The sequence below is a fragment of the Apis laboriosa genome, unplaced genomic scaffold (assembly GCF_014066325.1).
Source record: "Apis laboriosa isolate Shangri-la unplaced genomic scaffold, ASM1406632v1 scaffold170_cov151, whole genome shotgun sequence".
Taxonomy (NCBI): domain Eukaryota; kingdom Metazoa; phylum Arthropoda; class Insecta; order Hymenoptera; family Apidae; genus Apis; species Apis laboriosa.
In genome coordinates, this window is record NW_025222134.1 from 276,495 (window position 1) to 290,243 (window position 13,749).

The 13,749-nt window shown below is 28.6% G+C and overlaps 1 protein-coding gene across 5 annotated transcripts; it reads left to right on the forward strand.

Moving 5' to 3' along the window:
- Positions 1–270: 270 nt before the first annotated feature.
- LOC122711519 (activated Cdc42 kinase-like) lies at positions 271–10,921 on the forward strand. Of its 5 annotated transcripts, XM_043930353.1 has the most exons (8): positions 273–697; positions 1,615–1,707; positions 1,778–3,364; positions 3,475–3,699; positions 3,839–3,975; positions 4,286–4,516; positions 8,913–9,514; positions 9,602–10,921. In XM_043930353.1, exons 1-8 carry the CDS (start codon positions 694–696, stop codon positions 10,563–10,565), a joined length of 3,843 nt encoding a protein of 1,280 aa, XP_043786288.1. In that variant the 5' UTR covers positions 273–693; the 3' UTR covers positions 10,566–10,921. The 5 variants fall into 5 exon arrangements, with proteins under 5 accessions (XP_043786283.1, XP_043786284.1, XP_043786288.1 ...); XM_043930348.1 differs by lacking the exons at positions 8,913–9,514; positions 9,602–10,921 and adding an exon at positions 5,199–8,906 and having other exon boundaries at positions 271–697; XM_043930349.1 differs by lacking the exons at positions 8,913–9,514; positions 9,602–10,921 and adding an exon at positions 5,199–8,906 and having other exon boundaries at positions 271–697; positions 3,839–3,960.
- Positions 10,922–13,749: the final 2,828 nt, after the last annotated feature.

The following is a 13,749-nucleotide window of genomic DNA, read 5'->3' on the forward strand; positions in this document are numbered from 1 at the left end:
CGTAATCTAATAATTATAAAATTAGTTTTAAATAAAATTATATTTTAAAATAATTACAACATTTAAAAAAAATTTTGTATTACAATTCAATAATTAAAAATAATTGATATCAATATAATGAAATATTTTAATAATCACATTTACAATATTTTATATTGATATTGAAAATAAGAAAAAAAATATTTTTTTGTTTTTAGAAAATAAAAGTTAACAAAAAAAGTTAAAAATTATATAAATATATATAATCGAATACAAAAATTTTGAATTTACCTCTTATAATAATTTCTTTAATTTTCCGCCGAATGGAGCTAGTATCACAGTTATATTACGTTCGCAAACAAATAGAATTATTTGCAATGAAATTGAAATATTGAATTGTTTTAATCACTAATTAATTAAGTACAATAAACGCGAAAAATATTGTTATTCTTGAGTGATAAATACCAAAATAAATCCTATTTCTTTAATGAATAAAGAAAAGAAAAAATCGTTCAATACATTTTAAGTAATAAAAGATGTGAATTCAACAAAAAATATAAACGAAATTTGTATGGCGGAGGGGAGAGTTAAAACAACGAAGAAAGAGAGAAGTTTTGTAACTTCGGACCACCATTCAGTCGAACAAAGTGGCAGACGCTTGCGTCTCATGATAAGGAAAGGACCTCCGAGTGTACCGTGCTGCGTCATCGTAGAATGGGTGAGTACCACGATATGCAACTGACGAACTTGCTTATATAAATAATAATCTATTTGAAGCATACAAGGCGTGTCTTTCAAAGAAATAAAACGATTTATTCTAACTTTTATTTTTCATTCTTCTATTTTTCGTAGTCCATATATATATATATATATATATATATATAAGAAATGACTTATAAAGAACTGATGTTCGAGCAACGCGCGGTGACTTTCGGTACTTCGATTAACTAATCTATCAGGGAAAATTATAAGACTATGGTGCACACGTTACACACCGAGATCGTTGTCGCGTGCCTGGAATTTTGTACTCTCCCCACTCTGGTTTGCTTCTATTATTTTCTATTTTCCACCATTATGTGTATTTCATACTTTCTTTCTGTATAGAAACTTCGAGTTGTTCCGTATTTTTTTAGTGCTTTGGATAAAAACTTGTTTGCTTGATGCTGTTGGGATATTATTGGTGATAGACAATGTATGTTTATATAATAGCTGCATTTAAAAATGATGGTTTGTGTTTGATAACAATAAATTTAATGACAGCAAAAACAAGATTTTTATTCTTTCATCATTCAAGAATTTAAGAAATTTTTTATTTTGAAATATAAGTGAAATGAATTAATTGTGATTTAATGATCAATTTATCAACGAGAATTTGTTTTGATTTTTAAAATAATATTTAATTGAGTTAGATAGTAGTAAGGATTGCTTTTGTTTTTAGTTCTGTAAATAAATTTAAAAGTTTCATAAATTTTTATAATAACTTTAATATGAATATTAATTTTAGTATAATAATAATTACTATAATAATTATTATAATAATTTTTATAGTAATTTATTGTAATAATATTTATGCTCTATAGAATTATTTAATAGATATTAATAGTGTTTACATATATTTCTTTCATTTATTTAAAGACACACAAGGGGGAATGTCCCGTAACACTGGACCTGGTTTGTATGAATTCCTTATGGAAGCAGAACTCCAACAGTATTATCCTGGAATTCGAGGTTTGCAGTTTTATTGAAGTTAAAATTTAAAATTTTTAAAAATTGAAAATAATTTATTGTATTCATTTAGGGGACTTGAAAGTACAGACAACTGCTCAATTGAAATATGTAACAGAAGATGATTTAAATGCGATTGGAATGAGTAAACCAGAAATGCGTCGTTTAAAGAAATATTTTCAAAAACATTTTCCACAAAATTATTTATCTAAATTCAAAAAGATGTTACTACCAAAACGGGAAGAACCAACTACAGGTGCTTTAACTATGTTGCCAGAAGAAAGGCAAGATAGACCACCGATTCGTGTTCCTAATAAACATATGATACCAGCAGATGCAATTATTGTGAACAAAGAATTAGGAACAGGAGAATTTGGAGTTGTTCAACAAGGTGTTTGGACAAACGATGGTGAAAGAATACAAGTAGCAATTAAGTGTTTATCACGAGAAAGAATGCAGAATAATCCGATAGAGTTTTTAAAAGAAGCAGCCATAATGTATGCAATAGATCATGAACATATTGTAAGATTGTATGGTGTAGTTTTAGATACAAATTCTTTGATGCTTGTCACAGAATTAGCACCTCTGAGATCATTATTAGAATGTTTGAAAGAACCAAGTTTACGTAGCAGTTTTCCTGTACTTTCATTATGTGATTTTTCTGTACAAATCGCAGATGGAATGCAATATTTAGAGGCAAAGCGATTAATACACAGAGATCTTGCTGCTCGGAATATTTTAGTATTTTCTAAAAACAAAGTCAAAATATCTGATTTCGGATTATCTCGTGCTTTAGGAGTTGGAAAAGATTATTATCAAACAAATTTCAATGTAAATTTGAAATTACCAATAGCATGGTGTGCTCCAGAATGTATATCATATTTAAAATTTACTTCTGCTAGTGATGTATGGGCCTATGGAGTAACTTTATGGGAAATGTTTAGTTATGGTTTTCAACCATGGGCAGCATTAACAGGTCATCAAATTTTAGAAGCGATAGATGATCCTAATTTTCAAAGATTAGAACAACCAGAATGTTGCCCAAAAGAATATTTTTCACTCATGCAACAGTGTTGGCAACATGAACCATCTAAACGCCCCAAATTTTCTGAATTAATTAATCTTTTACCTGATTTGAAGCCAGAACAAGTTCAAGCTGTTCAAGATAGCATGGAAACAAATCAGCTTGTTTACAGACAAGGAGATGTTATTACTGTTCTTGATAAAGGAAGTAGTAACACATTATGGAAAGGTGTTCTAAATAATGGAAAAACTGGCTTTTTTAATCCTGCTCATACAATAGCATATCTTGGATCTAATTTACCAAGTAATAAACCAGGTGAATTTACACGTGGTGATGGCAAAAACACATTTTCTTCTCAAAGACGAAAGATTCGTACGGATATGATTTCATCTCCACAAGGTGATTTGAAACACACTGGTCATGTTGGATTAGATGGAGCTTATTTTGGTGATATCGGTTTTCTCGGCGGAAAATATTCACATTTACCACGACAAGTGGTTCCACCATATAAACCACAAGAAGATGTAACGGATAATTCTAGTCAAGCTTCGAGCCAGGAAACAAGAAGCGCGGATACAAATAGAGAATTATTGAGAGATTATAGGAATACACAACAGGATGTTCAAAATAAACATGGTATACATATCTATTTTATAACATATTTATTTTAAAATAATATTCTTTTATAAACTTTAAGATTATTAATGAATTCTTTAATATTATTGAATATATTTTTTTTTTATTAGAAAGTTTGTGGTCAGATGTAAATGAAGTGTGCCATACTGCTAATTCAAATAAACAATCTATTCCATTAAATATGGCTAGTAATAATGATCTTGGAGCAGATCATGAATATCATGAAATAAGTGATGAAGAAAATCAAGATAGTCCATTAAGATTTGATAAAACATTAAATTTTGATTTTGGTCCAAGTTTATTGGCTGAAATGGATCAAATGTTTAGATCACTAGGTAAATTTAATAATGATATGACTTAAAAGATTATGAAGAATTATTAATATATATATATATATATATATATATATATATATATATTATATATATAATTTTATATATTAATTTTTAATAATATACATTTTTTTTTAATTAGGATCTTCTCCTCCTCCACCACCTCCAATTCATCCTTTATCAACTGAACATGAAACAAGTAATGTTCGAAATGAACTGAGAGAAATACAAGCAAAGCAGAGCAATAAAAAAAAGCAAGCCACCGTGAGTCCAATAAATGTACAGTAATTTTTTTGTTTTATTTATTATTATGCTTTTTTATATTATTAATTTATCATTTATTTTTTATTTATTATTTGGTGCTATGTATCATTAATCTTTTATATATATATTATTTGCATGTTGAAGCATAAAACCCTAAATTTTTAGTATTCAAAAAAAAATAGAAATAATAAATATAAGAAAAACATATACATATACATTTATATATAATATATGATATATTAACATTAAATTGAAAAAAATAAAAAAATTGTTATATATTTTGCATTTACCAGATATGGTAAACATTTATTTCTTATATATTTAGGTGAAGCCTATCTCAGCTGCCGATCAGAAAACTCTCTACTCAGCCATTGCTATGGCACAGGAATTGACAGCACGTTCCATGACAGACCTTGAACATCCACCGGAGTCTCCCCGAACACCTGCCAGTCCTTCAAGACGCAGAAAGTTCTCTTTTAAGTTGCCACATCAACACAGTCCCAAACCAGACAGACGACACTTTTCAGAAGAAGCTGCCAGTATACCTGACATACAGGTACATTAAACATATTTTCGTTTGTTCATCAAACTACTAAAAGATACACATAATCAAAACACAATTTAATATTGTACCTTAAAAAATATTAATTCAATTTATTTTGTACCAAAATTAACAAGCAATATACAAAAACAATCAGTTCCTACAAACATAACATTATTTATTTCAACACGAACATAAATGATGTAATTCATACATTTCAAACGTCTTTTTTGATAAAAATATTTTTGAAATATCTTTTAAATCCATTTTTGTTGAAACTGTTATGGAACAGAGTTAATTCCTGATGCCACACAAAAGAGTAGGTATATTGTAATTGTATATGTTCTTAATATTCCAACCTAATTTATTTAATTGAGTATTAAGATAAAATACTTAATTTACAAGAAAGACTAATCTTGACTTTCCTCTAATCCTTTCCTGTCTGTTTATTTTTTGTTTGTTTTTGAATTTTTTAATTTTTTATTATTTGTTTTTCATTTTTTATTATATTGCCATAATTAAATATTCTTTCATTTCTATGTATTATATGCAATCATTTGTCAAACTTCTTATCTAATACAATATGCTTTGCTTTCAATTACGATATTTTTGTCTATGCCTTTTGTCATTGCTTATTATTTAATTTTCCTAATTGCATGATTATTTGAAAATTGATGATCAATATTGATCAATAAAGTGGTTGTGTTCAAGTTTGCAATCATTATCATCCACTGTATCAAGCATAGAATCACTTGGAGCACCATCTACTTTGAAATTACCATTATGGGACAAAGCATCTGCCGAATTTTGTTTCGCTAAGTCTCGTGAACTTCTAACTAAACCCACTGCATGGACTTCTTATATGGATATAGAATTCGATGCACATATCCTTGATAATGCAGTTATGAAACAAAATCTCGTGAAGTCAACGGAATTCTTGGAAAATGGTAACAAAAAGAGTAATTTCAATTGTGAAAGTATAACAGATATAAGTGGAAAACAAAATGTTCTTCAACAAAATGGAAAAGTATCTACTCTCAATATAGAAAATTCAAATTTCGATTTTTCTCGAGAACAAAAAAGAGTATCCACTAGTTATGTGGATCGTTATTTTGAACAATCAAAATATTTCGACGATGATAGTATTATAACAGGTCCTAATGAAAAAGTATCATATTTCGGCGATGATAAATACGATAAGATTAATAATTTAGAACAACCAAGTAAATCTGGATGTTATTCGAACATTCAGGATCAAGGATCTATTGCTGTGAATAAACATAACCAACAGATATCAGGCAAATTTGTTAATTGCGATCAATCATTGAAGGATAATGTAAATTTTGAAATACAATGCGAAGAAACTACTGGTTTTGATTTGATGAAAGAAAAATCTTCAAATTTTGTTGACTTTACATGTAATAAGTCTATTAAATTTGATTTACCCAGAGATAAGGTAATTAACATAGACCTCGGTACAAAACCGAAGATTTCTAGTTCTTTTAGTGATTCTTCTAAAATGAATATACCTGAATTTCCTAAGAAAATTGACATATCAAAGATGAGAGGTGGGAAAGTACCATTTGTACCAAGAAATCCAAGTCAAGAAAGTAAAGGTATCATTTTTGGATCTACAGATAGTATAAAAACAAATTTAAAAATGGGAGGATCAGACAGTCCTAGAGGAAATATGGAAGCTATGAGAATCAATATTCAAAGTTTCCGTAAAATAGAACAAAATCAAAATGGTCATGAGGCTTTTCCTTTTGTTATATCCAATAATCCTCTATTCATTGCAGAATCTGAAAAAAAAGAATCTCCCGTTTATAGTAGTTCTGAAAGTTTACGAGTTAATTTCCAACGACTTAGAAGAAAATCTGATGCAGAAGTAAATAATCAAATAGAATTGAGTAGCAAACTTCTGGCAGAGAAATATCAAAAAGAAGTATCAGGTTTGGAGAGTGTAAAGAATTATTTAGATTCAAAGAAAGGCCAAGGATTGAATTTAGGTCTGGGTAAATTGACACAGAATATGATTCAATTAGGAAAGAATATCGCGCAAAATTCAAGAAATATAGAAAGTACTACCACCAAATCATTGGTTACCAGTGTAAGGAATTTGGATATATCTGGTCAAACTCAAACATCTCTGAGAAGTCTAAATATACAAAAACCTAAACATTTAGATTTGAATATTCCTCTCCAATGTCAATCACAGACCAGTATAAAATTGAATCTGACTTCACAAAAAACGAATCCTCCATCTAGTCCCAGTCTACACCAACATATTTTAGAACCACCAAAATTGTATCAGAATGACAATACTAGAAAAGAACTATCTAAGACTGATACACTTTTAGAAAAAATGTCTACAGCTACCAATATATATAGACATAGAACGTCTTCCCTATCAGAGAATAGAAAACCACCTCTTAAAAATATAAGGAGATCTTTTCATCCTATTAATGATTCTAGTGAAGATTCAGATTCTATATCTCATTCGGAAACAGACATACGGAGCCGTTTGCGTTATAAGCGTCGTCATAAAAAACTTCCGCATAATCTACGATTAAATTTCAAGAATAAAGGTCATTTTTTGCATCCGGAAGCGGCTAGAGGATTTTCATCGATAGAACTTTGCGGAAAATCTCCGCCTCCATCGACCAGCTTTTTAAATTCTCTATCACCGCCTTTTTCTTCTAGAAATAATTTACTTTCTTGGCCAGAAAGTGCGCCCAGTTCTAGTCTGACATTTACTAGCAATTCTGATTTGGATTCTGACACTAGTTCAGAATACCCAGAATTCACAAATGACATATTGACTTTTCCACCATCCCCAGCCCCATAAATAATCTATAATGCTTTAGATTTGGTCTTAAAGCCTGATATCTATAATGTGTCATCATTGATATGCCAAATGCATGTTTTTGGCAAAAATATGTAGGACAATGCCAGAGTTGGGCAGAAATATTTTATTTTTTTTTAGATTAAATTCCATTGAACGTTTATACTTGATTATATTATAATATCATAATTAATTATTGATATTAAGGATGATGTTAAAATGCAAATATATTTAAAAATAAAATTCTTGATAGTAATTCGTGAAAGTTTTGAATGAATTCACATTAAAAAATTTTCTATGTTATAAGACAATGGCTTTTTCAATAGAATAATTTTCATAAGAAATCCTCAAATAGATATTAATATATTTGTGAGATAGGATTGATTCTAAAGACCAAAAAAAAAAAAGACAAGTTGATATACAAAAATATCGATTGATATTTATTTATTATAAATTATTATGTTAGATGAAGCAAGACAAAGATAGAGCGAGCCGTATGACGAAGATAAAGCTTATTTTCTACCTTCATAAAGTTACAAATAATTGAAATAATTAAAATGAGAAAAATGGCTCTATCTGTGTTACATGTATGACAGAAATTAATATCACATTATTATATACTAACTTTTATTTTGACTTCTAGAATTAATTCTCCAAAAGAGTCCCATGAATTATATATTAATATCTTATATATATATATTTAAAAATGAAAATATAATTCTTAATAAATGATATATTATGGATATGAAAGAAATGCAATTAGAGTTGCTGTTTTTTTTATTAAAATCTTTGCTATGGTCATTAAATGAAATGATTATTGCTCAATTATAATTAATAGCAAATATGATGAATTAAATTTTATTTTAAAGATTTTCTTGGAGATCATGTAGATTATATAAATCGAAAATAATACCCAACTCTGGACAATATACAGTGTACTTAAACGAAAAACTGTTCTGAAACAGTTCTTCAATCACATACGCTTAGCATGCTTGCATGTTACATAATAATAATTAAATAATAATATCTAGTCGATAATATGTTTGGATACATTTACACGTTTATACTATTTGTACTTGAAAGGAAATTTTAATGGGAATATGTTAATCATTGAATCACATATATCAACATACGAATCTTTAACTTTAATATTAATACTTTGTCTTATGTACATGTATAAGGAAATACATTGCATTTATTCCGTTTAAGATAATATTTTTAATCGGTCTATATCGAATATATATTTTATAATTTGTTCACCTTTTTTTGGTATATTGATTTGCATCATGAGGCATAAAGAGTGTGTTTATTATTTTTCCACGTGCTTGTGATTTACTTTCAATTAGAGAGGATCCAAGTTTCTGTATATGCTCTCAGAAGTCATTTTTTCATATTTTAAATTATAGTCACTCTCTCTGTCTCTCTCTGTCTCTCTCTCTCTCTCTCTCTCTCTCTCTCTCTCTCTCTCTCTCGCTCTCTCTTGCTATCTTTCCTTTTATTTGTTATTTTCGTTCTTTAATTTCTGTTTCTCTTTCCCAAATCTATCCCCTCCCACGACTTGTTTAGGCTACGTTGTCGGATGAAGCCAAGGAAGTATACAACAGCCTTGTGGAGACGCCCAGCATAGAAACCTCCCCGGATACAAATCCATTGCGCATGCTACGTTCAGGCTTACCCATTGTCAGACCCAGAATTCGTGGAAATAAACATGCCACTCTGGGTCATCCAGTGTCTCATCAAGATGATTTGGCTGCCGATCATTTTCATTTTGATGCCTATCACAGTGGTTCCAAGACACTGCCAAAAATAAGAGCGCCGCCACCACCACATGCACCGCCGCCCATACCTCATTCCCGTCATCTAGAGAGACATCATTCTACTCAGGAAATAGAAAACAATCAAAACCAGAATAATGTAGACGAGAATCCTATACCGTTGCCACCTAGAGACAGATCTAAAACGCTGCAACCAAAATCTAGTTTACCCAGGCATCAGAGAAAGCATCCTTTGATTATACCAGGTGGTGGTGTAACTAGAACTTTGGCCAAAATGGCAGTCACTACACCGCCTATCGAGGATCAGGTAGATGGAAGTATGCAGAGTACGAGTTCTTCCATAGCCAGTAGTTTATTACATGAAGGATATTCATCAGAAAATTCAACTAATAGGTTAGAATCTTTTTTACTATAATTTATATTATATTACTATAATTTCAAGATTAATTAATTGGATGCTAACAAGTTTTTCTTTTTCAGTCCAGAAGAATTTGAACAGCGTATAGACTCTGAATTTGCTGCATTGGACTCGTTATCGGCAGACGAAAATAGATTGCACCGCTTCAGTGTGATCTCTGAAGACCTACTTGAATTTTCTGACAATTTGATTGATTGTGATACATCAGATTATCGACAAAATACACAGGAAATTAGTGATGTACAATCTATTGATTCTTCAACAGAACGACTCCAGAGAAAAATTAGCATTGAATCAAAGACTTCTCTCAGAAGTAATACTTCGAAATATGTTCAAGAAAATGAAATAGGTGAAGCAAATAGAAACTCTACTCCATCAGATACGAATAAATCTGAAGATTCAATGATCTCTCTCAAAAGTGATCTCACGCCAAGTAAACTTCAAATATGTAAAAGAACATTATTAATTCAAAAACCTTCAAACTATATGATGCAGTTCAATTATGGAGAATATTCAGAAAACAATTCACAGTCACGATGTGATACAAACAAACAGCAGACGGAAATCTTAAAAGAATCCTCTATTACTGATTCAAATGATAGTTTTCATTCTACAGGTTTAACTAACTACAATAGATTGTCTAATGAAAAATTATCTAGACATACAAGTGATCTTTCGCGACAATCTGATCATGTCTCTTGTGAGGATTTATTGGAATTCGCTTGTGATGGACCAAATGCAAGAAGAACACGTGGTCCTCGAAATGGAGAACAGTCTGATGAAGTTAGAATCATGATGAAAGTATTGCACGAGCAGTCCACTCCAGAATCATGCATAGCTGCATTAAATGTCACTGATTGGGATGTATTGGCTGCAATTAAGCTAGAACGTCTTCAAGGTTTACTTAAAAAAGAAAACAACTTCGTTGGTCTGGAAGATTGCAAAGTAATGTTAAATCAATGTGGCGGCGATGTCGTAAAGGCGGCTGCACTATTGAGAAATACTGATGATACTGCTGCAGTTTAATTAATCATTTTTATAACAATTGGCAGATCTATATGGCATGGAACACTTAAAGGGGTTAAGTTTGAGTAACATTTTCGAAGTCAAAATGTTTTTTCCTTTTGTGTCCGCACGTAGACGAATTTACGCAACATTTATTTATTATTTTAGAATTAGTTAGAGTGAGATTATAGTATTATATAACACATTGTTGTTGCCTAAGCACTTCGATAGAGCTTCTGCAAAGGAGTAACGTATGATTGCTTATCTAGAAATAAAATAACTAATTAGTTTTAGAAACATATTGAAAAGAATGTTCAAATAAAATAAATTTTATTTTTTTTTCAATAATTTAGAATCACATACAATAAATTATAATAGTTCAGAATATTAAATATAGAATTATTCATTTTTCAATTTTTAATATTTATTTAAATATTAAAAATTTTAATATTTATTTAATAATTTATTCGGAAAATTTTATGTAACAATTTTATTTGTTTTAAATATTTTAATATCTTTCAAATTAAATATTTTCTTTCTAGTGAGGCAAACTTACGTATATATAAAATAACAGTTTTTTTATTTAATTTTTTCAGTGAAAAAAAGATAAAATTACATTTTTCCCTCTTCCTTTAATACGAACTTAATGTGATAATTTGCACAATAAATCGTTGATCAATTTTTTGTGATCGGATAAATCATACGTAGTAGAAACATAACTGAATATATGCGTATATATATCTTTAGTTAGACAAATGTTTAAGAAAAAGTATTATCAAAATCTATGATTAAACAGTAAATTAATTCTTGTACTGCATAAATTATCTCATTTCTTGTTTGTTATATTTTCATTTCTTATTTAGAAAATTGCATGAAAAATTGCATATTTTGTACAAGATAATTTTTTATTATCATTTGATAAAAAATTTTATAAGAAATCTAACTTATAAATTGAATATCTGGAAATTATTTATTCTCTCTATACATTTTCATTGTTTAAAACAAAAAAATAAAAAGGAGAGAAAAATATTTTTATTATTAAAAACAAGATTTGATTCCAAAGATAATATTCGCACGGTATTATTATTTGGGTATCATATGCACTATAGATTAATATTCAATCATATTCATTGCATATTAAATTTTTATAATTAGTCACTTCAAGAAAAAGATATTTGTTTGTATCAATGGTGACTAATGAAATACTATACATTGTTCAATAGAAGTTCTCTGAAGGCAATATGTATTTGATTAATTATTTATGATAGAGCAAATATAAAAATAGATATTGGCCAAAAATTTCTACAAATGAAACATACATCTTGTGATGGTGAATGAGAAAACAAATTCTTGTGCCATTTCATAGAACTTCTTAGTGTAATACTTATATTATATATCATTTTATATTAAATGCGAGTTTATCAATAAGTATATTGATAAATCTTAAATACGTCCTGTATGCGTAATAATCGCTGAAAATCAGCACAAATGGGAGAGAGAACGAGAGTGAAAGAGAGATTAGAAAAAACTGCTTATTATAAAGATTTAACATTTAAATTCTTAAATGGAGAATTTTTTAACAATGCAGAACTTTTTTTATCTCGTACAGGGATGGGAATAGGGGAATGTATTTTGACCCGGTAATAGGGTACGATAAGCACCAAATATTACGTACGGAATCTTTGTGTTCAATAAGATTGATTTTTATATTTTGCTAGAGAGAGTTTTCGTGTTAATTTTATTAAGTTATAAGAGATATTTAATTCGATTTGATTAGAGATGAATAGCATAAAAGAGAAAATATTGTTAATGAACGTACATAAAAATATGAATTAAATTCATGATACATTTAGTTAACAATTTGTATAGCGGAAATTTTTTTATTATGATTTTTACTTATGTCTCAGGTAAAATAAGTTTTGTTTTTTTTCATATAGTATTTCGAAAGTTTTGCAAATCTTAATTCGAATTTCTATAATGATTTGTAGCTATATATAATAATATATAAGTTGGTATTAGATTTGGATTGCATTATTTTCGAAGTACTGAAAATATTTGGAAATGTTCAATAGTTTGACGAGTTGAATAACATCCGAAACTGACTTTGGCTAGAGCAAACTGCTTAATCGAGATATATTTTTTCATATATCTTTTTTGTACGAAAATTTTTTCTATAAATGCTTTTTTTGGTAGTTTTGCTATAGTTCAAGTGAGTTCGGGAAAGAAATTTGCTCATTGTAATTTTGTGTAATTGACTAATAACATAATGTTTTATTATAAGAAAAGTGTTAAACAAAAAAAAAAAAAAAAAAAATGAAAGGACAATGTCTTATAAAATTAATTATGAGCGATTGAAAGTCTTTGCCGACCGTACTTCTATCTCTTAACAAAGCCAAATAGGAGCTTACGAAAATCGCCTAAATAATATTACTTAGTTTCTTTTTATAATAATATTGAACAATAAGGTTTTCGGTTCCTGAATAAAAATACGCGTATCGTATCGTATGTATTTTTTTATGTTGAATTTATATTTGTTCTATCATGTATTGGCTCTAAGAATATATATATAAGGTTAGGAAATAGTAATACTAACCTGTTATGAACTAAAGAATTGAAAAAAATCAAAGTATTAGGGCATTAATATTAAGAACGTAGAGAATGAAAATACACTGTTCAAAATAGTCAGAAAATATTTCTTGAATAATAAAAAAGTATAAACTAACCTCTAATCTAGATAATTATAACTGCAACAGTATTTATATCTTGAGTAAATTAATTAACTTTTATGGTATTGAAAAATGATTAACTATTAAGTGATATTTCAATCATATTGTTTAATTAAATTGTTTAATATCTTAGTGATTCATGAATAGTGACTCAAACAAGAAGTCTTATCTACTGATTTACCTTGAATAGTGTGAAATATACAAATATACAAATGAAATATACAAATGACAAGCGAAATGAAAAAATTTTCTTGAGCCAACACATAAATCAAATGAAGATCTACAAAACATAATAATGTTCAGTATAAAGAGATCAATTATTTTTGTGCAGGAACCACAATATGGAATAATTAGATTTAGCCAATTAGTAAATGTATCAATATCAATTTTTCTGAGCCAGCGTACTTAGTCGATTCTCGTGATGAAAATTTATATAACAATTTAAAAATCATCGACAGCAGAGCTTTCGTAGGATTTTT

Coding starts and splice junctions, on each gene's coding strand:
- LOC122711519 (XM_043930348.1), top strand. Junction 3,365..3,474: donor GGATGTTCAAAATAAACATG/GTATACATATCT, acceptor TTTTTTTATTAG/AAAGTTTGTGGTCAGATGTA. Junction 3,700..3,838: donor TCAAATGTTTAGATCACTAG/GTAAATTTAATA, acceptor TTTTTTAATTAG/GATCTTCTCCTCCTCCACCA.